General features: G+C 37.4%; 1 protein-coding gene across 6 annotated transcripts; it reads right to left on the reverse strand.

Annotated features, from left to right (window-relative positions):
- Nucleotides 1-1,173: 1,173 nt before the first annotated feature.
- Nucleotides 1,174-26,552, reverse strand: LOC113228154 (collagen alpha-1(I) chain). Of its 6 annotated transcripts, none has more exons than XM_026461366.1 (20): nt 26,541-26,552; nt 23,919-24,014; nt 19,441-19,623; nt 18,886-19,016; nt 18,462-18,632; nt 17,564-17,689; nt 16,922-17,314; nt 16,606-16,768; nt 15,791-16,434; nt 15,468-15,576; nt 13,744-13,862; nt 12,342-12,513; nt 11,978-12,076; nt 10,446-10,580; nt 9,188-9,346; nt 8,089-8,203; nt 6,649-6,782; nt 4,690-4,898; nt 4,152-4,485; nt 1,174-4,083 (listed from the first exon to the last, which is right to left on the reverse strand). In XM_026461366.1, the coding sequence occupies exons 2-20, from the start codon at nt 23,986-23,988 to the stop codon at nt 3,293-3,295; spliced, it is 4,257 nt and encodes a 1,418-aa protein (XP_026317151.1). In that variant the 5' UTR covers nt 23,989-24,014; nt 26,541-26,552; the 3' UTR covers nt 1,174-3,292. The 6 variants fall into 6 exon arrangements, with proteins under 6 accessions (XP_026317151.1, XP_026317152.1, XP_026317150.1 ...); XM_026461367.1 differs by having other exon boundaries at nt 10,446-10,565; nt 18,462-18,635; XM_026461365.1 differs by having other exon boundaries at nt 18,462-18,635.
- Nucleotides 26,553-26,710: the final 158 nt, after the last annotated feature.

Below are 26,710 nucleotides of genomic sequence, written 5' to 3' on the forward strand. Positions count from 1 at the left end.
AGGATCTCATATCAAAGTTTTACCATGGTCTTAAAAAATGGAAGGTACTGTAAAGATTACTTAACTTCTTTTGTAACCCGAGGTACTTTGCGAGAGATGCTGTTACATGGGCAGACATTTTATGACCTATAAACTAATTTTCGTTATCATTGATGACATGGATTATATTCAGTTCGGAGAAAAATATGAACCATACATATTAAAACGTTTAAGATGGAGTTCCGTACACAGGACGGGAAAGTCAAATTATAGCACAGTGCAGTTTACCGAAAGAGTATTATTATACAAATAATATACCTACCACGTTTTCGATGTTCATTATCAAAATCGATAGGTTTGTACGTCTTTCATAATTTTAAGGGAACCGTAGCCAAAAGTAATTCACCTTAACATAGGTACATACACAAATAATAATAACGCACACACTCATAGCCCCGCACTAGGGAAACCCTGTGCCACGGGTCCATTGAACACAGACAACCACAAATTACACCCAAACTCACGAGAGAAATAAATGTAGGCCATACAAATATTTCTCCCAGCCGGGGACCTCTGCGTGGCAGTCCAGCTTGGTAAGCGTTCGGCTAGAGGCAGGAGAGAAATGGTTAGTTAAGGCCTAAGTTAATAAGGGCTAAGTTACGGTCAGTTTTACCTTCAATTACAAGCTGAATAAGAAGATCAAGAAGGCGCTCTAATTCACTCCGAGTTATGACGTTTGGTCGCTGCGCAGTGTCTGGCATTCTTTTATACCACATTTCGAAAAACCTTTACAAGCTTACGTATGAAGTCCGGGTGGATCTAGGCTTCAACGCTGTGAACAATGGGAAAAGACAGCGACCCTGTCGGGTTGTTGCGAACTTGACAAATTTTGGCTTATGTATTTATTGTCAGATGGTGGTCCATGGCTGTCGTAGCTGTAAGAGTAGTTCGGAATGTATTCGCTTGGACATTCATCAATGAGGTAATTCTGGCTCTCGGGCGCAGATACTAAAGTGGAATCCAACATTAACGTGGCATCACTGTCGCTAGAAGCGTTGTGGTGGGTAATCCATCTAGGTAAGCGAGGTATAATAAATAAAACATGTATTACAAGCATATTATATATTTTTTTTTTATAATAATTAAGAATAAATTCTTACATCACGAGTTATAAAATAAATACATTTATTGCCTTAAATTAAGTCCAAAAGTACTCTGTACAATTATTGTTAGCGATGTACAAACGAGAACGACAAGTAAAAAATATCCAAAAACATAAAAATCAAGTGAAAAGGACCTTATCGTGAAGTCAGTAAGTGCTTCCGTAGACTAGCGATTTTAAATCGCACGTCTTTTCGTTGCTTTCGAAATATTTAAGAATACGTTGTAAAAACGAACTAGACTACGAGAAGTTTGAAAGTTGCTGTACATGCCTACAATTTGAGTGAGCAACTAAAACTTGAGCAACGTAAAATCGCTAGTGTCGAAAAACCCTCTAATTCCACATATACTGTGTCAAATCTACGAACAACTTAACAAATTGTGTCAGAATCACAACCAATAGTTTGCATCTTAATTTCATTTCTTATCAATATTACACAAACTATTTTATATCATTGCTCTTCACTTAATCCTAAAACAAGAACCATTCTTTACCTTATATTACAATTACGTTAAAATTAACACTATCTAATTGCTAGCGGGTGTTTCTTACTGGACTGTTGTGCTGTTTTCTCACAAAATTGCAACGCCCTTCCTAATCTCAACAAAATATTAGGTTACTTACACACTTGTGTCCAGTTACTGAATTGAGATCATCAATTTAAGTATTTTAGTTACAACACAGGAAATGGCGCAGTTGGCATTTAATGTAATATGCCATTGAATCTTCCAATGAGAATATTATGAAGTCACTGTCCACGTTTTCATACAATGTGAGACAGCTGAAATCCTTTTCTAGTAATTTATATTGCGCTGTTTGAAAACGCAAGTGCATAAGTTACCTAAACAGTTAGTAATGTATAAAACGTAGCGTATTCTGCCACGTTGCAAGACGTGAAGTGAATCGCATTTTTTATTAATGTGCTATACAAATCCCTCTTTCTTCCCGTTCCCATGCAACGAGACAGAAATATCGCTGTTTTATACAAACTAACGCAAAACTCGCATTTTCCGGGGTTCACGCTTTATAAACAAGGCAGTATCTATCGAAGGCCACTGTGACGACCACAATGTGCGCTAATAACCTAGCATATCAATTACACTATGACGAAAACTGTCGCTTCCTGAAGGCAATAAATAAGGGACAGTAAAAATATCACGAAATCAAATTCATGTGGCAAACAATATGGCATCAGATATTTTTAAGTACTTTTAAATAAATTAAAAGCAAGACTTCAATGAAGCGTAAAATGTTTAAAAATGTACTCTTCGTTATTGTATAGAGTCTATGTATTGGAAGACAGAAAAAACATTGCTATTCAGATCAATAAAAGAAAGTCATAGCAACAAACTGGTACTAATTCCGAGAGTATACTGGCCACAAAGCCAAACAATTATTATAATATAAAAAATCAATTTCACTAATTACTCTTAAACTAAAATGGACAAAAAGTATTGATACTAAAATATGTACTTCCGAGTTATTAAAAGTACCCAAGTTGCGGATTCGAATGAACAACGATTACATTTTGACACAGGGTTGGGCGTCATTAATTTCAAAAATTGACTAGATAACTGTGTGAATAGGAATCATACATAAAAATAGCTAAGTAAAGGAACCAATACACTGAAATTCTGGCATTGTCTGTGTAAAAAAATTCTCTAAAATCTAAGTCATTGCCATAAGCAAAAATATGTCTAAAACTGTACTTTAAATTATGTAGAGTATACGACAACACGTCTAAAACCTTTGTACAATTTGTACAAATGCTTTCTCATTCACTAAAATCATGCTCAGTCAAGAAACCTAGAATAACGACCTAATCAAAATACGCTAACATAATTCGAAAAACACATTTTTATGAAAAATCTCATTAAAACTCGGACTAACGAAAAATCACTAACAAAATATTTGATCTCTCATTCACTGGTGTATAATTAAAATACATTAAGTACGCTCACGTTTCTCTACAGCGAAAAACACTAACTCCGGTCAGTCTGCAATATAAAAGAACATTATAAAACTTAATAGTATCGACAGGCCATAGCGTAGATCCGTATGGTAGAGCTACGGGGCCGACCGAGAGACGTCTCGCAGTGTCCATATCACAAGCGGTGGCTATTCACAGGGCACGGGGCGGGGCACCGGTCATCACTTGGACGGCTGGTAGGGCGGGTAGCCCTGGTGCGGCTGCGCGGCGCGGCTGCCCGTGGCGTACAGCTGCTGCTGGAAGTTGTGGAACTGCGCCGCATAGTTGGGGTCCGCCGTGGACGGCACCGCGAAGCCTTGCCCCTTGAAGCCTGGGTTGGGCCCGCCCATGGACGGCGGCAGAGGCTGCCCCGTGCCCATGCGCACGTTGCCAGGCCCCATACCGCCCTTGACGCCGCGGAAGTTGGGCCCGGGCCCACACATGGGGTTAGGGCCTGGCCCCGGCCCGCCGAAGGGCTCACCGCCCATCTTCGGCGGTGAATTGAAGCCGGTGGGGTAGTGCGGCATCCGCAGCATGCCGGGCGCGCGCATCATGCCGCGCATGCCGCCTTCCATTTCCACGCCCCTTGCACCGGGGAAGTACTGCATGCCGCCTTTACTGCTGTCCATTTGCATCGGATTCGTGACTCGCTGCAAGAAGTCTAGGCTGGGAGGACCTCTAGGTCCCGAGTTGCACGGCATCTGTGGCCTCGTCGGTAAATACTGTATCGTGTTCGGCGCGCTCGCTTTTACTTGAACGTTTGCGCCGTTGAAAGGAGGCATCTTGCCCGGGCCACCCATTCTGGGTCCGCCCATCATCGATCCGTCGGGGCCCATGGGTCCCATAGGTCCACCCATGGGTCCTCCGCCCATTTTTGGACTTAAGTTCATTTCCGGTGGGAAATCTCCGCCCCCCATCATTCCTTCCATAGGTCCTCCCATTCCTGGGCCTCCCATGTTATCCATATGACATCCTGGAAAGTTAACAATTGTTAAACAAGTTCAAATACATAATTAGAAATTCCTTGATTGTGTGACTTACCAAGATCGTTCATCATCATATGAGGATGTCCATGTGGATGCATAGAATGGTGATGTTGCATATGGTGTGGCCCCGAGCCGAAGGGCCCCATACCGCTGCCGTTGGGTCCCATAGGGCCACCAGGTCCGGGACCACCACCGCCTACTGTATTAGTTAACTGCTGCGACATTTGAGCCAATGAAGAGATAGGGTCGAAGGAAGAGGTAGCGGGGCCCATTGGGCCGTTGGGACCCTGGTTGGGGTTGATGGGAATGTTGTCTGGCCTGTTCATACTGCATGGGCCAGGGAACGGGCCGGGCAAACTTGTGCTGTTTGGACCACCTGATAACGTTGTCTAAAAAAAAAAATTTTCATATAATTACGGTCTTGAGCAAAAATAAATAGCGATCATTTAAGATACGACAAAGCCGCAAGTAAAATTGAGACCATGTGTAAAATTTCAAGATCATAGTTCTATTGCGCCAGGCTAGCACTTTAGGGTACAAATGTTACTTAATAGCTTTGCTGTTCTCTCTTTTCTACTCGCGTAATAACAAACCTCGGTGTTACTATCATCCATAGCTCCACTAGGCGTAGTATTAGCTGTGCTACTGGCAATACTGCAACTACTTTTAACACTTCCGGCGCAGGACGAGGCCGAAGAGGCCGGCGCATAGGGGCCCTGGCTTAAGGATTCTCTTTGAGGAGTTTTTGATGCACTGTCTTGACTCGAACGGTTTGATGACGGACTCGGGCGAGACTTTTCATCTGGAAATGCAAGTTGTACATTTTTTTTGTGTGGAACGTTCTATTTTTCTATCGTGATTAATTAATTTATCTTTTGCTTATGGCACATATATATTTTCTAGTATGGTATATTTAATACGTCCACTACCCCAAGGTTGCCTGGGATAAGTCAAAGCCAAAGCGCAAGTTTAATGGTCAACATAAACCTGTTAGGGCGATCCCATTTTGAAGTTGTATATAGTTTCAAAGTATTTTCACGTATGTAAAGTTACCTGTATTGTGCAATAAATATTCAAAGAAAATTTTTGTTCAATAACAGAATTCCTTTTAGAAAATAATGCTTAAGAACTATTCGAATATCTGTCGTAAGTATTCTATCTAATCATATCAGGAATGAGACTTTAAAGTTATGTTAACAAAAAATTATATTATCAAAAATTCTACATACTTCTATCATTAATAAATTTTATTTTTATTTAAATAATTTAATGAGTAAATTAATTGTTAATGTGTGAAAATGTATGCTAACGTCGTTCATATTCAAATATATTCATATTCTTTATTTGCAAATCATATGGTTATAAAACAGGTACATGACATGTAACTACGAAATTTTAATTTTCCTATTTTCTTTATAATAAATAGATAGAAAACAGGAAAATTAGATTTCAGATTTTTAGGTTTTTTTTATGGATATTTTGTTAAATTACGTAATTGGACAGTATAGTAGATATATTCACAAATGACTTAAGAACATATGAGGCCATGAGAACCATAGTGGCCTAATTCAATGGACAAGCCATAGTGGCCTATCTTACTTAGGTCAGTATGGCACCTCAAATTTAGATCACAGACTAAAAACCATAACAATGATTATGCTGCCATCTAGTGAAAATTCGTTGTATCACTTTTAGGCCTTTCTGGTTCTATCAAAATGATCAATTTGAACTGGAAAAAATCATAAACTCAATATTGTAAAAAAATGAGTTAGGCCACTATGGTTCTCATGGCCTCATATAATATAGCATGTTAATCTTAAGAAAATATATACAACTAACGAAATTATAAGTTTCCATTATTCTTTACAAGAAATCTAATGGAGTAGAGTCACTTTACTGCCACTAACTAAAACGCGGCTACCTGACAATTGGTCAAATATCCGTTTTAAGTAGAAAAACAAAGAGCACAAAATGCTCTTTTAAAACCAGTTAAAATTAGTTAACGTGTTCGACTTATCGGAACTTACCCTAACGATGCACACCTGAAATATCATTAAACAATTTCAATATTCTAAAACAAGGTTATGGTTTTTTTGTGATGTCTCAAAAAATATTTTGTCACTTAACCGCGATTTAGCTAGCCGACGGCAGTTTAGACGACATGACACAGTAAAGATTACTAATTGAACAAAATTTTTTTACAAATTACTATGTGTGTTTATTTAATTTCTTTATTTTGTTTTTTTTTTAATTTATACAATTTATTTTTTTATATTTTTATATTTGTAAAATTCGCACACTACGTCTCCCGCTCCGATTAGATTTCCTCTAACTCTAAGGTTGTCTGGAAGAGATAGCTCTTAGCGATAAGACCGCCTTTGTCCACATTAGTTTTAAGTTGTTTATGTACTATTCTTGTTCTTGTGTGTGAGCAATAAAGTGTTTATCTATCTATCTTATTTATATCAACAATTAGGTGCATATCAAAGTCATTCTCGTTATCTTGTCGTCTAGTGTGAAAACGTCATTTTATTAAGTAAACAACAACATACCCTGTCCACATTTGGTGCTTGCTGCTGAAGTTGGTGTCTGTGGATTGTTGAACCCTGGACTCTGCTCCATTGAAAACCTACCCGCACGCTGTTCTGACAGTGACGAGTGTGGCTCTGGAGTACCTGGCATCATGCTGTTGACAGGAAATACGATTATGTAAACCGCAAATACTATTCTACTCGTTGACAAGTTAGGAATTGGAAACTTCCAACGTTAATATACAAGAATACAAGATATTTGTTCACTGAAAAATGTAGTTAACAATGAAGATGTTATTTCAACAAAACCTGACACGCGAATATTATACACATTTCTATTTCACCTTTAATATAGCACGCATTTAAAGTTAAATTTATACACAAGCATAAATAACAATTTAAAGTTCAATTATAAATTATAAAAATAGAAAGTCAAATATAACAAACATTAGTTAAATTTCACATTTTTATCAAGTAAAAAATCATCAATATTGTAGTAGCATTGAGTAACTAACAAATTATGAAATTTCATTTTAAATTTTCAAACAATTTTTAAACATTTGATAATTTATTAAACAGTCTGTGTGCTCATACAAACATCGTTCTATTGTTAAATACCAAATTAGGGCATTGATTGGGCCGTGTGTATATATTATTTCTGGTATTTCTAGAATATCAACTTTTGACGAAATTATAGTAGCCTAGATTTGTTTGACAAAAACAAAAATGGAATTGTAAATAACTTATTTCTCCTATTAACAACACGAACATTGAGGTTAAAAGAGTACCATATCAGAGAGAAACTTTTATCTGACTTACACGATACAATTACCGTGTATAAACGTCCGGTAAAGAAACGTCTCTTTAAAATTAATATTAAAATAATAATAATTAAAAAAATAATTATACACATATTCAAGTCAATTATTATAATCAAATAAAAGAGAAAGGTCAAATTTTGTCCTAGTCCCGGCGCAAACAAATATATCTCATAATTTTGAGAACTCGTGACCTCCTCATCTAGCGCCCATACTAATCATTGGGCTACCGAGGTCGACATTATACTATATTTATAGCCTGGCGATAAATATAGTATTTTTGTGTGTAAAAGAATGAATCACTAACACCCGCAGCGTTCTGTAATGTTTTCATTTTGAATTACAGGTTCCCTTTGATAGCATGAGGGCAATATGTCATGCCTGACAGTCTTGGTTGGGCTAGATACCAAGATATACTTGACCACCCCGCACTAGGAGTATTATTAGACGTAGAGTATTAATTTTAAGTTTAGACTTCGAATATAAATTATTTTATACAGAAACTTTTAAAGTTTAACGACTAATGAGTCTTTGTTTACATAATTATCAAAAGACAATACAGTAAAAGGGTACTATGATTACGGACAGTTTGACTCTTTACCTCCAAAGAATTTAATTTAATTTTAATGTTGGTAACACTTACCCAGCAGGTGATTTCTGATTAGAACTCGACTGTGGCGTTTGTCCACCACTGTTTGAAGGCGGGCCGTTGTCTTTTAACGACGTGTTTGGCTGCTTCTGTATCGTCAACTCTTGTCCTATTCATGAATAAAAATAATTTTTGATAAACAATGATACATAAAAAATATTCACAATATACATGTTTGGCATGACAAGGATTATTAGGAATATAGCGAGGACCAAATAGCTTCCTATTGTTTTTACTATTAGAGTCGTGTAGTATCACGTCGATGGTATTACGAATTATAAACCCAAATAATTTTCAAATTATTTAAATGAGATATAATAGAACTTTCTACAGAAATGATTCGACTACGCAACGATCGCGTATCACATGATTGCGTATCAATTCGCATCGAAACAAATATGATACGCGTCAGTAATAAAATTTGACACGCGTCCGTGATACAATTGACAATTTTATCAAGGTCATCGTCAGTGTAAATAAACCTTAATGCTATATTCAACAACAATTCTTATCGGCCTGTAGAATGATAGAACAAATTAGCCATAGAGTATGAAGGTCATGTTAGCACATTTTCACCAACCACCACCAAAATGAACAGAACAGAAGTAAAAACAAACAAAAACACACCAACGACACACAATTACACAAACCATATTCATTTTCTTGGCCAAAAACAAATATGAATTGCGTATAACTAAAATACGCACATTGAGAATTGTAAAACAGCTTTGTATATAAATAAAAGAAACATTTAAAGCGTATGATATGAAACAGAACATGTCGAAAACAGAAATCATTTCACAAGTTGTAAAATGGAAGTTTAGTGTTATTTCTGTTAACGACTAAACAGTTGGGTTCCGAAAAACCGACCAATGTATGCAATGTTTATAAACATAGAAATACGAAAATACTATGTACTCATAAAAAGGGTTGCTTCGTAAAAATTTACCCATTCCATGTTTCAAGAAATCCCACATCGCGCCACCATAGTGCATCGTTAAGATTAAATAATTTCAATCTTGAAACACTTTATTGAAAATTGTCGTCTTTGCACAAAATTTTTCAGAATTCCAAAAGTTTAATTCTAAGTTACCTTCGAATTGGTTGAGATACGAGATCTGCTGCGGGGAAGGTACCGGCATGAGGCTGGGCTCCTTCGAGTGCGAGCCAGCCTGTTGGTTCTTCTGTTGTTGCGCCGCCAGGCATTGCAGTGTTCGCACAAACACTCCGTCGTCGAGTTTTTCTAGTATTTCTTTTATGGCCAATTTTCAAACCAGTCGCAGATTCACAGTTTCAAATTCGTTGTTATTTCATCACACGTTGGGATTTCAAGCGTCAAGCGTTTTGCGGGGGAGGGGGGAAAACAAAAAATACGCATTACAACTACAGAAAAAAAATAAAAATAAAACACTAACACGCGAATTTTGATGCGTTGAATAACTATAAAATAAAATAAATTCTTTGTGGTTGGGAAAATGTCTAACACACGTTTAGAGAGCATGCGTTCTACTTCTATGGCTTCTATTTACTATTACATTTTCATGCGACAATGCTTGACTTACCGAATACGTGTAGTGGAATGTAGTGGAATAAAAGGACGTTTTCATTGTTTTCAACAACTTTATTTATATTTGATTTACTGCTCTTGTAACTAGACGACTTAAAAAAAATCGTAAATTAGTAACATAACATTGTGAAGTTAATTTCTGTCCTATTATTCCATTCATACGAGGCTAAAACCCTCTATACCGATTTTAACTACGCAATAATCCCTAAATATGAGTAGAGAGGATTGAGCTAAATAACAATTAAAAGTATACTCGTAAGTTAGCATGAACGGCTTAGGTTCCATGCATTTGTCATTTAGCTCTTTCCACAATCACAATGTTAAATTCAGTCCATTCGCCAATATTTGCAGGTATGTTAGGAAAATATAGTTGAGTCGTTTTTTCTCTTATTTATCAAAACATTTATTGTTATTAATTGACAGAGAATCTGTTCCGCTTTCTTTTTAAATAAAAAATAACTTATAATCCCGACAAAATTAGGCAAACATCTTCAATTTAACTCAAGCTCGAAGTAAAGAGGATTATTTTTTATTAACCCGAGACTTCTTAACAAGTTCATTCGTATTATTAAAACAAACAGCTTTTGTTATATGATTTGACAATACAGCTTCAATGAAATAGCTGATGCAGGATGTAAAGATTTTTTTTTTTAATTTTCGAAATGTGTAGAACAAAAAGAAATGTTTCTTTTAATAATAGGAATATCTCGTAAGGTGATCCGGGGTTAATTCAAAATATCTCTGTACTCTTCTATGTCATATTAGTAAACTAAAGCAAACTAACCTGGCGCGTCCGGTTTAGGTCCAGGCTTGCAGTGCGCGGGTGAATTGATGCCGGAACCTGCACGTGAGGCTTCAGCCGACATCGTCATCGGCACGGACCCATGGCTTGGCGATTGCGTCGCTGTTGATTGAGACACTGTCGTATTCATTGTTATGTTAAGCTAAAAGCAGCAAGGCGTGTTAACAAGATGAGAAGTGTTAAAGTGAACCTGTGTGCCATCTTTTTTTTTTATGATATCAAGTGTCGTGACGAACAACTCGTGGATACATTTTTTATTTTTTATAATAATTAAGTGACGGGAGAACAAGTCGTGCACCTGATGGTAAGCGACACGCCTATCCCTACAGTTGCAGTATCACTCACACGCACAAGAGTATATAATCAGAAATAAAGACGAAATGTCATTTAATTTGTTTGATAACTATGCTGCCAAATCATTACGGTGACGCCTGGGCTCCGATTGGCCAGCCCGAATTGGAAACAATTGACGGGTGTTGTCAAGAAAGCTTGAGAACAATCTTGGGAAAAATCCCACACCACCAAATGGAACAGCTCCCTTAAAGATATTATCTTCATTACAATAAATACAGAATATTTTTGGAATATACGGAGACGTAAACACCGGTCAGTTGTTGGCGCTGTACTATTTCAGCTTTCTAATTTGTGATTGAAGTGAGTCGATAGTTAAAAGTGATATAAGATCCATTTACTTGATGAGTTGTCAGGGATTGAAGGCCCTTATTTCGTCCCTATTTCTGGTTATATACTCGGACCACTCAAGAACTTTAAATCACAAATATCTGAAGGGCCTCTCTCACTCTGCCACTGCACCCGACACGATGAGAAAAATTGATAAGTCCCATGTGCCTGTAATTTCACCAGCACCCGTACCCATCAAAATCGGAACGCAGTAATGATAACGCTGCTGCTTGTTGGCAGAAATAGGTAAGGTGGCAGTATTTCCCTGAACAAACTCTTTCACAAGGAGCTCTACTGCTACTCTCTAATTGAATATCATGATGTTCTTGATACCATGATTATTCATATACATATTTATATAACAGCTCAGTTGGTACGAACGGTAGCCCCGGTATGGCAACGGACGTAGGTTCGAGTCCAGTCAGACCGAAGAAATTTTTCTTTGTGTTGATCGATTTTGGATCAATAATAGTAGTTGCAGTGCCACTCTAAGATCTGAGGAGCAGTCTTCAGCCTGACACACAATTTGTGAAATAACAAATCTTTCAACAAATTTCTAAATTCATATTTTTTAGTTTCATGTCTAATAACCTCTGGTAAGCTGTTTAATAGAAACGGAATACGTTTCTTTCAGGTCCTCCATAGTAGTTAGATGGTAGAGGACTACTTGAACAAGTCGCCTCTGAAGAGAAAAAGGAGCCTGGTTCATCACCACCACCACTTATGCAGGATCCACCACCTATGCAGGATCATTGATATTGAAAGGTTTAAAAGCGTAGCGCATTTGTTCCAACAAAAGGGTAGATAGAATGCTTATTAAATAAAATACTCACCAATAGGTACAGAGGCAGATCGGTGTAAGGGAGAAGCACCGTACGGTGGCGGAGGCAAGCAACCGCCTCTTTCTGAACAGGGAGATTTCACTTGTGTACCTGTTACAAATATGTATAATCTTTCTTTACACAACGTAAATAATGTAAATAAAAAGAATAACAATGACCTAACATTTTAAGCAGGGATACTTAACATTTTAAATATATTTTAACAAATACCAAACATTGTACAAGGCGGACGGCAGCGTACCAAACAATGACGGATCTTGTTCCGTTGCTGTAGAGACGATATACGAATAAAAGTGAATAGCTGTCGACCGTACACAAACATAATTTAGTGTTTATAATATTTAAATCTGCTCACTCAATTCATTATCCATAGACTTCGGGTCCTCAAAGAACTGGTGGTGTATCTTCTGCCAATCAATATCTGCGCCGGCGCTGGGACTTTTGGGACTGCGCATAGGTCCACCGGGACCTTTGTGCAGGCCACCGGGGACGCCTGGGCCCAACCCGCCGGGGTCACCAGGACCCATCTGTATATGTAACATTTAACAGATCAGTTGAGTTTCTGAAATTTCGTGTATTGTGCGAAAGAAAGTTTAGTTCCCTTTTTAGAGCTACTTATTTTCGGAACAAGTGCTATAGGTCTACTTTCCCGATCGGTCCACTTGTTTTTCCCAATTCGCCTATTTCCCATTCCGTCTACTTTCCTGTTTGGTCTACTTTCCCATTTCGTCTACTTTCCTGTTTGGTCTATTTTCCCGCTTGGTCTACTTTCCGATAGGTCTACTTTCATGATGCGTCTACTCAGATAATCTCAGTACAGAGTACTAAAAAAACCGACCTCAAAAGTTTGTGGAATTACATCTATTTGCCAAGTTTTATTGAAATTGGTTATCAGAAAGTGCGCGAAACCGGAATGTCGCCCTAGTTTGCCACCCTTAGGTGTGGAATATTTAGTTTAAATTTAAATGGTATCACTACTGAGGTACCCTCTTTCCAACAAAAATAATCATTAAATTCGATTCACAAATAACCGGAGTTATCGTGTAATATATATACAAAAACATACAGTCGAATCGAGTACCTCCTCCTTTTTTGAAATCGGTTAAAAACTAACCGTGTAACTTGATTTTGATTTCTCAAATCATGATTACCGTAAAGCGGCCATCATTATTAAAAATATTAAAAAATGTACTCCATGATAATCTGCAATTACGCAATTACAAACTGCTTTTGAAAATTTGTAAAACGGATTCTTTTTTGTAAAATGTTATTAATTTACATGCTTAAAAGGTGGACCATTTGGACAAGTGGACCGAACGGAAAAGTAGACCAATCTGGAAAGTAGACGAAATGGGAAATGGACGAATCGGGAGAAACAAGTGGACCGATAGGGAAGTAGACGAATAGTGAAAGTGGACCGATCGGGAAAATAGACGAAATGGGAAATAGAAGAATTGGGAAAGTGGACCATTTGGATAAGTGGACCGATCGGGAAAGTAGATGAATAGTGAAAGTGGACCGATCGGGAAAGTAGACCGATTGTACCGAAGCGTAACTTAGTTCTCAATAAAATTATTATGAACAATAATATTTTCATGTTTGCGATTTGGGCATTAACTTGGGCAGAAACGATGCGTGACACAACACACGAAACAAAAAGAGATAAAGTTATATATAATTTCCGATCAATTTTGATACTTCTTATAAGTTAATTCATATCGATAACATTGTGCATTATGGTTATAGTTATGACTTACATTTCTCCCACGTCCATATTCGTCACACATGGGTCCATTGGGCATAGCGTGGTGATCAGGCGGGCAATCGCCATGCCCGACCATGCCACCCATCATGCTTCCGTCCATCATGATTCCACCTGTAAAAACAACGTCATATTGAATCAAGTTCACAGCTAAAATATTTGAAAAATTCATCGAAACGCACCGAGCAAAGTGCAGCGAGCGAAGCTTTCTTGGCATCCGCTCAAATTGTACAATCTACGCACGGAATTATTCGGCCCTACGAAATTTAAAACTAGCATAAACATACAATTCTACAGAGTCAAAAACCCCAAGTTAATTTTCTTGAAACCATTGGTCATTGCAATTCTATTGCGATTTCACTGATATTTTATTGCAATTATGAAAAAGTTGCAATGGTGGTTGTGTCTTAATAGAGTGTCAGTGGAACAGCAATGATGGCATTAATTCATTCAATTACTAACAATTGATGTTGCCTTACTAAAACTACCATCATAACTATGCATAACGTAATTTTTATCTCGATTAATCTGCAATTTAGTCTTCAATTTTTTTATTTTTTTTATATGTCAAAAAGTCAGTAGACTACGCATCGAGTACATAACCAGAAATAGAGATAAAGAGAGCAAAACATCCAATTATAAAACAAACGGAATCAAATTTCATCGGTAATTAAATATTAAATATGTAATTTTTCAATTTTCGTACATTATAGCAAAGCTCAAGCTAAACTGCTCGTTTGAAGTGAAACAATTGATGACACCCATCAATTGTTTCGAATTCGGGCTGGCCAATCGGAGAATAGTTTTCAAACAAATTACATGAGATTTCGTCTCTGTTTCTGGTTATATACTCAATGACACCGTAGTCGTAATCGATAACATATGTCGACGTACCATCGACTCTCCATTGAAGAACAGAATACTAAAAAATTTCAACGGCAGTTGAATAGTTCGATGGCTAGCCACTGATCAGTCTCCTCTTAAATTTTAGCAGAATACCAAACATACAAAACTCTGTTACTGAGTCTGTATCAACACACAACTGAGATGATTTAAAGCAGCTTGAGGCCGAGATCGTAACGGGAGACCAAACTTTGTATTTTGATTTGTGATCTGAGGTAATCAAATAAAATATGAGGTAAAAAATGAGGAAGTCAAAAGTTAAGTTTATGGAAAAATTATTCAAACATAACTTTTTTACATTGTAAAATGAGCAGTACGGGGAGTTACGCAACGCCTTGAATATTATCATCAACGACGACCTTGGACAGAGCATCCTGGCGTCGACGTATAAAATGGCATGAAGTAAAAGACTATTCCTGTCAAATTAGTTCATGGTATATCAAATCATCACAAATGGTTCACTACAGGATAAGTATCCAAGGGCGTTTTGCTACCTACCCTAGCCTATTCCATATATCCTCCGTCCTGCCTCTATGGATGACCAACGGACTGACTGGCCACAAAGACAGACTTATTAGACCGTCAGAAAATCAAAATTAGACCAACTTTCTTATGGACAAAAGACGACTGAAGACAATCCTGACTAAACATCTGACGAGAAAAGACTCCTCCTCATAGACGTCTTACAATTGTGCAGATAAACCATATAGTACAGTATACTCGTTTCTGGCAAAAAAATGGAATCCGTTATATCTAATGTGTTATATTTCTTTTTAAGCTTTTGTTCATATGCATCAACAAAAAAAAAGCACTAACCATTCATTGCATTTATGTTAGGTCCTGGCATCATCCTGGGGCCCATGTGAGGTCCTCCCATCATACAAGGTTTAGGCCCACCCATTCCGCCCATGGGGTTTGGCATTCGCTACAAAAAGAAAAAAGGATATTAAATATTTCTTGGAAATATCTAGAATAATACAGCTATAGTAACCTAATTATATTTGTATGATAACTACGACTTTATTTCACGTCGCAATACTAATAAAACACCTGTTATTAAAAGAAACACGTCTCCCAAGAGCTACTTTGAACTATCTACAAAATATGATAAAAACAAATTAAAAAGTTAAGAATCTTACCCCCATGGGGCCTCCGCACGCCCTTCCCATGTGCATATCTGTGCACATGCCACTCTTCATGTCTGGGCCACCACAAGGACCACGAATTCCCTTCATCCCACAAGGTCCCATTGGACCCATAGGCCCGTTTGGACCCATGCCCGGCATCATAGGACCATTAGGGCCCATCATACCGTTAGGACCCATAGAGCCGTGCCCACCCATCCCCATACCACCCGGCCCGCCCATGCCACCCATCGGACCACCCATAGGTCCGTTTGGACCCATGGGACCACCAGGCCCCATTGGTCCAGGACCCATCGGTCCATTTGGGCCCATGGGTCCCGACATTGTGCAACTGGGTCCAGAACTCATGCTGTTAGACATCGATACCATTGGGCCGTTAGGTCCAGAGCCCATTGGGCCATTTGGACCCATGCCAGACATAGGTGGGAAAGGCATGTTCATGTTGGCGGTGGAATTGGGCGGGTTAATGTCGTTGGGTGGTTGATTGTTGTCGCCCGGCCCAGGACCGGGACCTTGGTTGCTGTTGGGACCTCCACTCTCTGGGAATAACATCTGCTGCATTTTGCGTATCGTCGCCAGTTGTTCCTCGCGGTGCGCCCTCTGCTGTGGTGTTAGGTTTTCATCTGGAATTTTCACACCTGTAAAAACGAGCACAATCAAGTAATTTCAACTTGAGAGTGAAACAACCAATACCACACCATGAATGATGAGTTACACAGGTATACGATTAGAAGCAATGGTTAGAGAATTAACCTTGAACTAAAGATTAAGCTTGTTTTATATAGTTGGCATAATATTAATCATCATACCTTTAGGGCCAGGTTGTTGGCAAGATGCATCAGGTCCACCAGTGGGATCAGATGGGGCACCACTGGTAGCTGGAGTGTCGGCCGATGTGGCATTACCCTCAGAACAGGGAGGCATGGGTCCACAGCCGTTTGCCATGCCATTAGGCATTACGGAGGGGTTTTTCTGTAAGATACATAGCATTTAAATTGTCGAATGCAAGATTAAAACTTAAAGGTTTATTGTGACTGTTGCAGTTTTTGGCACTTTTAATATAACTTTTTTGGAATGCTTTACTACTTAACCAAATACACAATCCAAAGAACAAGGAATACTTACGGTGTCCCAGGGCATTTCACCATCAGCACCGAGGCCGTCCATGACACCACAGGACGGGGTGCCCCCTGGAAACCCATCCATCGGGCCCATCCCGGGTCCCATTTGGCCCATTTGGCCGGGCCCACCTTTCATCATCATCATCTGAGTGCCTGGACCACCCAATCTGTTTGGGCCCATCATGTTCGGACCCATCATATTTGGGCCCATACCACTGTGTCCCATCGGACCCATATTAGGGCCCATTGGACCGCCCATCATGTGACTCATTTGGTTAGGACCACCCATCATGTTAGGACCGCCTCGGACTCCACTGCGGTTTCTAGACATCGCAAGATTGTTCAGCCATTGAGCAGGGCTCTGTTTGTTGAATTGTCCCATTTTCAAAGGGTGTTTCTGTAAAGGAATGTTATTAAGTGAAAATCTCTTAATTGCACAAAGTATCGGCTAATACGTAAACAAATAGTAGAATGTAAAAAACTAAAAACCTCATAACACGGTAATATAACTTGTACTCACGTTTATTCGTCTCGCAGATTTAATAATTATTCATCCTTTTGGACTCATTGCACTAGGGGGTCACTAAAGTTTCTCAATTTCTAATTAAAAAACAAAACGACTTAATTACAAAAAACAACACCGTACCTCTAGATACTTTTTAGTGCCAGGTTGCGCGCAATGATACGCAATAATGGAGTGGTGCTGCCCGGATATCACGGATTCTGCGCCCTTGTTGGCCAACAGCGTAGAAAACACGAAGATCTGACTTTGCTGCTGGGAAAATATCAGAGTTTTTAAATATTCTATTAACAAATATCACAATACATGTCATAAGCAGTGAAAAATGCTAATCGATCCATAAGTTGAATTGATTGAACAGGGTTGATAAGTTATATTCGAACGCTTGCCTTGTTGCGGAAACTTAAAAGAACTAATTTCTTTTGGTGACGTTAAAAAAACGTTAATGTCAAAAGTCAATGCGTGCGCCACTATTTCAAGGTCAATTATAACTTGTCAGTCTTCACAAAATTCCATTTAATGTCTTTAGACAATGTTAATTATAGATGCTTCGCAGGCCGCGAAGTCCCTTTTGAGGTTTTAAAGGACTTCAAAGACCGCGTTTCGGCAGAGTTAGGACTAGATAAGGTACAGTAAAACTCAGTGACACTCATTATACGTCTTACAGGTGCTCTACCCTCTATTACACTGAACCCAATTCATATGATACTAAACCACAAAAATCAGAACTTTTTATGTCGTAATTTAGCGGTGTAACTACTATTTTGCAGTCGCTGTCGGCAACTGCTAGTACAACTAGCGTGCATTGCACTGTGACAGTATAGTTTGAAGCTGCGAAGTAGCGGAAATGCAGCTCATATCATTCACGAATGCTCAATAATTATTATCCTGTGCAAAAGTGTTTTAAGATGGTCTCTCTCTTGTTAACCAATCATAAAATCTTTCTCTTGTCGGGTATACAAATATGAAAACACAGAACGTAAATTACCACTTTAAAATTATGTTTAAAAAATGTTATGATTACCTCCATACTACCGGCCTGTTTGCTGATGACGTTAGATGGTAAAGTCTGCGCCTCGCTGGCAGACATAGGACCCATAGAGACGCCGGGCCCCATTGGACCGGAACCTCCCATGCGGCAAGACCCCATGTTCTCTGGACCACTGTTAGGGTTGCGGCAGTTTGGATTTCCGTCCTGCTGTGCATATTTATTTGCATAAACGTTCAGTTTTGTCTAGTTTAAGAAAGGTGCTTATCCGGCGATATTTTAAGACGTTATAAACACATTTTTGCCAAAAGAATAATTTATACAAAGTATCGAGATATAGATAAATTAATTTCATAAACTGTAACAGTTGTGTTAATAATGAACCAAAATGTTACAACGTTCTAACGTTTGTCAACTTAAGATAATCACCAACATATCCAACTCGAAGGACAATACATACCTGTAAGTTGTTTCCAGAAGTTCTGAGGCCAGTTTGTGGGTCGAGGATATCATTAGAGTCTGACGATAGGCGCTCTGACTTCAACGACCCGGGACCCCCGAGTTCACAGTTTGGCGACTTTGTTGGATCACCTAATGAAGAAATATTACAGTACAAAAAACCATAATGGGTGTTACGTTTATTATTTATTTATTTCAGATAACTTAGATTCATAATTTGTTTCTTTTTCGAATTTCTGATGACTGGTATGCCAGTTTATAGTAATTGATCTATGAAGATTCTTATCGAGATAGTTGTGGTTAACAACGCACCAGGTACAATCAATCAAAAACATAAAATTGGAGTAAATTAATTTGGTACTCCGCGAACCTAGTGAAGGTTAAATCCTGCAAAATAAGCGCTTGTGTTGAATATTTTTTTCATGCAGAAATTTCAGAAAAATAAAAATATTATTTTTCTGCCGAGTGTCGAACATTTAACAACGTCTGAATCTATTAATTACAATCACAAACGTTTTTTAGAAAGGTTTTGTCAGTAAATGTGTTATAAACTTACCATCACTATCCATAAGACCGTCGATTTCAGTCTTAATGCCATCAACGCCTAGGTCAGCGGTAGAGTCCTCCCCGCCGGTCTGGCTATGCGGTTCCATTTTGACCCTGTGCTGCGGCTCGTCCGGCTCTTTCTTCAGCGCCGCTGGGGTCGGCAGCGACGCTGACGGCGGCCGCGACCCGTGCCCTAGTGAAACAAATTGTTAACAATGAAAATTCTTAACAAAACTAATGTAACTATTTTGTTACTTTGTTCTATAAACAGATTTAAATGCGTAATGTAACCAGATTATAATAATTAGGAGGCTATAATGTTTATTTATGAAACAGTTGTCATTGAAAACAAAAAAAAAACACCAAATTACTTAACAAAACGTTTCAAAGAAATCGCAGTTGCATAATTGGTAGTTTTTTTTAAAATTAGTTACTCAACGGCAGAATGCGTGTTAGACTGATCAGCCACTTATTTCCGCGATGGTCTGAAATTTGTTAACGCGGCATTCTATCACTAAATCAAAATATTTTTGTTCTATGATGGTCTTTCAGGTGACAATGTTTCTACATTTCAAGAATTACTGAATTTCTAAAAGTCGTAGATACAAATGTTGTTTCTGTTGTAAAGACAGTAACGCCGAATTAGAGATTTAGAGAAAAATAAAAAATAACTTTTTTAGATACCGTCTAGATGTTTCTTTAACAAGTTCACAGTCCATGACTTCAATGTCAAATATTTTGGTTGGTCTTGTATAGCAAAGCCCTGATTTTTTTTGAACTTGTGAATTGGGTAATCTTTTAGAGGTGTAATTTTTCAAAAATAACAAAATAATTGGGGAATATTACATATAACGTGAGAGTAAAAGACAAAACCAACACTCTTTTACATAAATTCTGATGGACTTACGGGGTTGATTTCGGCTTTTATAGGGAGCGGGTAAATATAAAAAAAAAATTATTATTTCAACACTTAAAACACAGAAAACAGAAAAATAACTACAAAAAAAAAACAAATTAATGAGTTACTTTTAAGTAGCGAAGTGCGATAACAATACGAGCCGACAAACGTGATTATTTTCAATATTGGATGAGGTGAATTGATTTCATGCATCATTCGGTTACTCTCACCACCATTATTTGTTATTGTAGTGTACAGTAATGTAACGATTTACTCGATATTATTCTGTGTATAAAGTCGACAACGCTGAACATCTTCGCTTGGTATAGTCAAAAGCATATCAAAATTCTAAAAACATAACAACTGAAAGATACAATCAAGAACACAGCAAGGCTGAAACTTTTAGTAGCAATAGAGTTCCTTGTGTAAGCGTTCGCTCAGGAAAGTTCTGCCACCTTAAATATTTCTGCCGCCAAGCAGTAATGTCAGAAAAGGATGCTGGTGAAATAACAGGCACATGGGACTTGTCAATTTACATCTCAGAGCGACAGGCGCAGTGGCAGTGCCCCTAAGAGCATTGCGATTTAAAGTTCCGAGTGGCACTGCTAGCTAGCTGGACAGGCGTGTCGCTTACCATCAGGCGCACGACTTGTTCGTCCCGTCACGGGTATCATAAAAAAAACTTTCAATAACTTATTAAGCTTTACCACCACAGGAAACCATGTACTGTAGGGCTACAGGCGATATTAGAATTAAAGTGATATGCTCTTGACTGTACCGTAGTATGCCTATATTTCATAACGGGCTTTGTAATGAGAAAAATAAGCAACTGATTAATGTAATAATTGACATATGATTAATCTTCATTTTACATTTCACACAACTATAGAAAGAAAAACTTCTATAACTGTATCAAATGTAAAATAATCTCAGTACAGAGTACTAAAAAACCGACCTCAAAATTGGAATTGGAAATCAACGTGGAATTACACATAATTACCAAGTTTTATTGAAATCGGTTACCGGGAAGTGCGCAAACCCGGATTCATCCCCTAGTTCGCCACTATACGGGACTTGATACAGGAGATAATAAAAATCGGTACTCAAAGTATATTGAGAGAGAAAAACGCCTTGAATTGCAAAATCAACCGTTAAAATAATTGCTCCTTATAATAAAACTTAGGCTCTATTTATAAAAATGAATCTTCACGCGTGAACAGCCACCCTTAGAGGTGGATGATTTTCTTGAAAATGAAATGGGGCCACTATGGAGGTACCCTCTTTCCAACAAAAAAAGATTCATGAAAATCGGTTCACAAATACCGGAGTTATCGCGTAACATATGTACATACAAAAAAAAACATACTGTAGAATTGAGAAACTCCTCCTTTTTTTGTAGTGGGTTAAATATCTTAGAGACTAGAGACGTTTTGAGCTAAAAAAAAAACAAGCAGTAACAATCCTGTAGTAGCATTAGGCCCAAATTATGGCAAGCAGTTATTTGGGGAAAACCTTTTTCCAATTTCAGGACATTCACTTTTAATGACAGATTATTAAAGCATGAGAAAAATTTAAAAAACCTAAGGCATTATTTCAAATTACAGTTATATCACTGGTATTGTATCTGGCAAAAAAGCCAAACGGTCCACCTGCAGTGCTAGCACGACACGGCGCGACTTGCGCAAGAACGACATAGACGCGCTCTACGTCGCATTTTTATTCTCTATGCGAGTATATATAGCAGTATCTCGCGCCTTATGTTGCTCTCGAGCAAATTGCATCTTATCGAGCCCTACTGATGGTATGTGGAAGAAACCTAAACCTTTAATTAAAAATGCGTTACTGGTAGTGGGATATATGATGTGCCAATTAATGCATTGACTGTCCCTACACTTCGACTTGAAACTTGAAAGTCAGAATGCGGGTGTACCTTAACGGAAATTGACAAATTTCGTATCAAAAAAATGCACCTAAATTGTACTATTTAGTACCTCTGTTTAAAAAATTGTACCTCCATCAGAACGAAATTATACCAATATCAAAAGTACACCCGCCGTATTGACAGTCAATATGGCGAGTGTAACTCAGATTACCAGTTTTTATTTAACAACTATAAAAAGTTATTATTCCAAAAATTTGTACCTTAATAGTACTCTAAAGTAAAAGAAACTCCAGCCTGATGTGCTGGTTAGTTTCTGAGATATAAAGGTAAAATTGTGCGTCTTAACGAATCCTGACAAATTCAGTACCAAAACAATGTACATAAATTGTACTATTTAGTACCTATCCTTAAAAAATTGTACCTATAACATAACGAAATTATAACTAAAATCAAAATGTTTTCCTAATATTTTTTTAATAATTTTTCCGCCATTTATTTGGGTAAGCAAAGATTCGACCACACAGCCTCTTCATATATATATATATACACACACACACCCTGTCCTTTACAATTAAATAGCGTCAACCCTTCATGACATGTGAAATAAAGTATATATAAGAACAAGTGCTTGTCACCTTTTCAATCAAAACAAGGATAGATTCTGACATATAAAGAGGCTGATTGGTGGGACCTTTGCGTCCCCAAATAAATGGCGGAAAATTTATTAAAAAAGAATTACGAAAACATTTACAATTTCGATTGAGCCATAATTTCGTTATGATAGAGGAACAATTTTATTAAAAATAGGTACTAAATAGCACAATTTATGTACATTTTTTTGGTACTAAATTTGTCCGGATTTGTTAAGATGCACATGACACTCTGAAATTGCACAATTTTAGTTTTATATCTCAGAAAGTTTTTAGTTATTAAATAAAAACTGGTAATCTAAGGTGCACCTTGCCTTATTAACTGTCAATATGGCTGGTGTAGCTTTGATATTAGTATAACTTTGTTCTGATGGAGGTAAAAATATTTTAAACAGAGGTACTAAATAGTACAATTTAGGTAATTTTTTTGATACCAAATTTGTCAGGCTCCGTTAAGGGACACCCGCCATTCTGACTCTCACGCTTGAAACACAGCAGTTCTTTGCGGCTTCAATGAAAGGTGGAAATCTTTTGAGTTCCATTTTATATTAGGCTGATCTTTGGGACACACACTGGTTTTTATAAGCACATGTTTAATCTCAAACTAAATGCGTGCTTAGACTGGAAATTCTGACATGAAGCGGACGAACTGCTTCTATACCTCTCATGTTGTCTTCTCGTACAATCTCTACCACTACAACTTAGTAGCAGTAGAGCTCCGTGTGAAAAAGTCCAGGGAAGCATTGCCATTTTACATACTTCTGCCGCCAAGCAGTAATATGAGCATTATAGCGTTTCGGTACTGAAGTGTAAGACAGGTAAACGTCACGACTGTTTATGACTGCGGCAGTGTCACTCAGAGCTTTAAATCGCAAAAATCTGAGGGGCACTGCCACTGCGTCCATCACCCTGAGACATAAGTTGACAAGTCGCATGTGCCTGTAATTTCATCATTGATATGGCTGGGGCTGACTGCATTTTTTCCGATATGTAACAATTTGCGATATAGTAAATCTATTTTGTAATGTTATGTTTGAAACAATAAACAAGCTTCTTACCGGGTTCGGCGGGGTCGCTGGGCTCATCCTTGAGCCGGGCGCCGCCGCCCTTCTCCTTCTCCTTTATCATTCCCCTGCGTGCCTTCGCCAACTTGACTGCAAATAATATTTCCTATTTTACAACACATTGTTTATTAATAATAAAGATAACGATCAGGGGCCAACGATGTGTTTATTGCAACTTGTGCCATTTCTGTTGTATTGTAGGAGTTGCGAAGTTCAAGGTAGTATGTGATGGTAAAAGAAATCTCATATACACTAACTGAAACTCAGACATAAAACATTGTACAGCTTGGCTTGAGAACGTAATTGCTATTGTAATTAATTATTTTTACATTTTCAATTAGCTCCAGTAGAGTGAACTGAAAAATATTACAAAAATTTTCATATATGTCTGATTTTTTTTAATAAAAATTATCTTATCTCAATGACATTAAACTGCACTGCACTTTGGATTGTATTGATGTGGTAAAGTTATCGTATTACTACCACTTCGAAAACTAAGTTCAGTTTGATGCTGTACTTATTTACACTTATTAACCTTAAAATCTCAACTTGAACTTAAAATTTATGATTTTTTAAGTCTATTACGATTTTTTTAAAACAAATGTGGGGCATAAAATATTCTTGATGTTAATAAATGATCTTGCAATTATGACGTCTTCTATAATACAATGAGTATTGTATTATACAAGTCATAATATTATCATTGCACGGGTGGCATTCCAAGGCCTATGCAGTCTTTTACCACTGCAACCAGTATTTGTCCTATTGTTATTGCAAAAATAGGAGCAGTCGAGGTCTACAGAGTTCCAGAATTTTCCTAACTCTGATAGTTTTATCTCCCACAATTAGGGCGTTTCAAGTAGACGTAGAGGGCAACAGAGCCATGACATTTTAAGTCAAAATATTTAGTTAGTTGTGTCATAGTGATGTACTGACACTTTGAATTGTTCTTATAGTAAGCAGGGTAAAGTTGATTTAAAATCTCAAGTGTCCAGTTTGACATGCTTTTGAGCCAGTAATTATAACAATATTGAATGTAAATAATTATTATAACAATAGATCACTGGTTGCAGTCAGTCAAGGCTTAAAAGGCAGTCCTAATAATTATAAAAACTGAGTCCTTGTTTAACATATAATTGTTTTAATAGGCTTTCATAAAAAAAAATTTAAGAGAATATACAAATTGAATTTTGTCTGTAATATATAACTATTATGTAAATAGAATTTTCTCTTAATTCATTTCTAAATATTTGTTTAAATCTATTAGTAGTTAAGATGTTACATTACAGAATGGTACTGTTAATTCGTAAATATCTTTGAAGTAACCCTCAATTGATAAGAAACATAAAATAGACAAATATTAATTCTTTCAATGAAAATAATCCTCATTATACTTAACAAATGACTGATATGAAGATATCTGACAGATGTTAAAGTTTGTAACATTTGTCAGACAACGACGTACATACATTATAGCATCATGATTTGGTATACAGTGAAACAATTAAAAAAAGGAAATAAAACTATTTCTTCATATCCAAATAGTGCCTATTTGTTTCACTCAACCGTGACGATGAGACTTGTAAAAAGCCTGAAAGATTGGTTTGTTTGAAAAAACAATTATATATGCAATTTTGATCTGATAAAAAAGTTTTAGAATTTATGATATTCATGGTTCTTCACCAAATAGTTGAAGCTAGTTAGAGGTTTCTTACCATGAATACAATGTTTTTCAATCTTATATTTCAGTTTGATCTCAGAAGAATGGAAAATGGTAGATTATAGTCGTTTTGTGGTTAGAAACCCATAGCTAGAGGTAATTGTTTTTGAATATAAGCAAGTTCTTGAAGATAATAAACCCCTATGATATGGCAACATAAAAATGCTTACTACTAATATCTACATAACTGATAACAAAATATGTTTTTATCGTTATAACATTACCCTTGTCAGTTACCTACACTGATGTGTACAAACTACAACATTGTCCTTGCTGTGCAAATGTTTATTTTGACACAAACAACACAGTGTGTGTGTAGTCCTTCATTCATTCATACATACATGCAATGCAATTGTATACATACAAAACAAAATTGCCTTTCGTCACTAGCTCAATAATTGGCACATGTCCCACGAATCCCAACGACACTTCATTACAAGAATGTCATTATGCTGCACACTATCGAGAGATTATTATAAATAGAGAAGAAAACCTTGGGAGGACGAGTGGAGACCACTACTATGGCACCCGCACCTCCCCTCCCGCACCCGACGCCTCCTCACACCCAGATATTCAATTAAAACCAGAATACACCGCGAAATCCCATAAAAATTCCAGGTTTATTCTCCATACATAAACAATGAGTTAGATCGGGTGTAGACAGAGAGCACACCAAACGCACGCGTATTATGGCCGATTTTATGCTCCAGCCACGCCGTGCGGGAAATGAACCAGCACTAGAGGAGGAATCTAACACTATTTTATATCATTCGTGTGATCTAATTAAGGTATAACGATGGGTATGCAGCAAGAAACAAAAAATCGGGATCGCGCTGACATTTTTGTTTATGGTACATCGACGGGATCCAGAATCCACAAATAGCTAATAAACGTACACGATTACCGCCTTCCGACGGATTCACTACCACTTGATAACACAAGACACTCCTTTTTTCACATTTATGTAAGTTTCATCGTCAAAATATACCTGATTTTAATTAATTTCTTTTGATCAGCATTTAACACAAATCACCACGCACACAACACAACAACATACATATGCACA

The sequence above is a fragment of the Hyposmocoma kahamanoa genome, unplaced genomic scaffold (assembly GCF_003589595.1).
Source record: "Hyposmocoma kahamanoa isolate Upper Pololo Valley unplaced genomic scaffold, ASM358959v1 224, whole genome shotgun sequence".
Taxonomy (NCBI): domain Eukaryota; kingdom Metazoa; phylum Arthropoda; class Insecta; order Lepidoptera; family Cosmopterigidae; genus Hyposmocoma; species Hyposmocoma kahamanoa.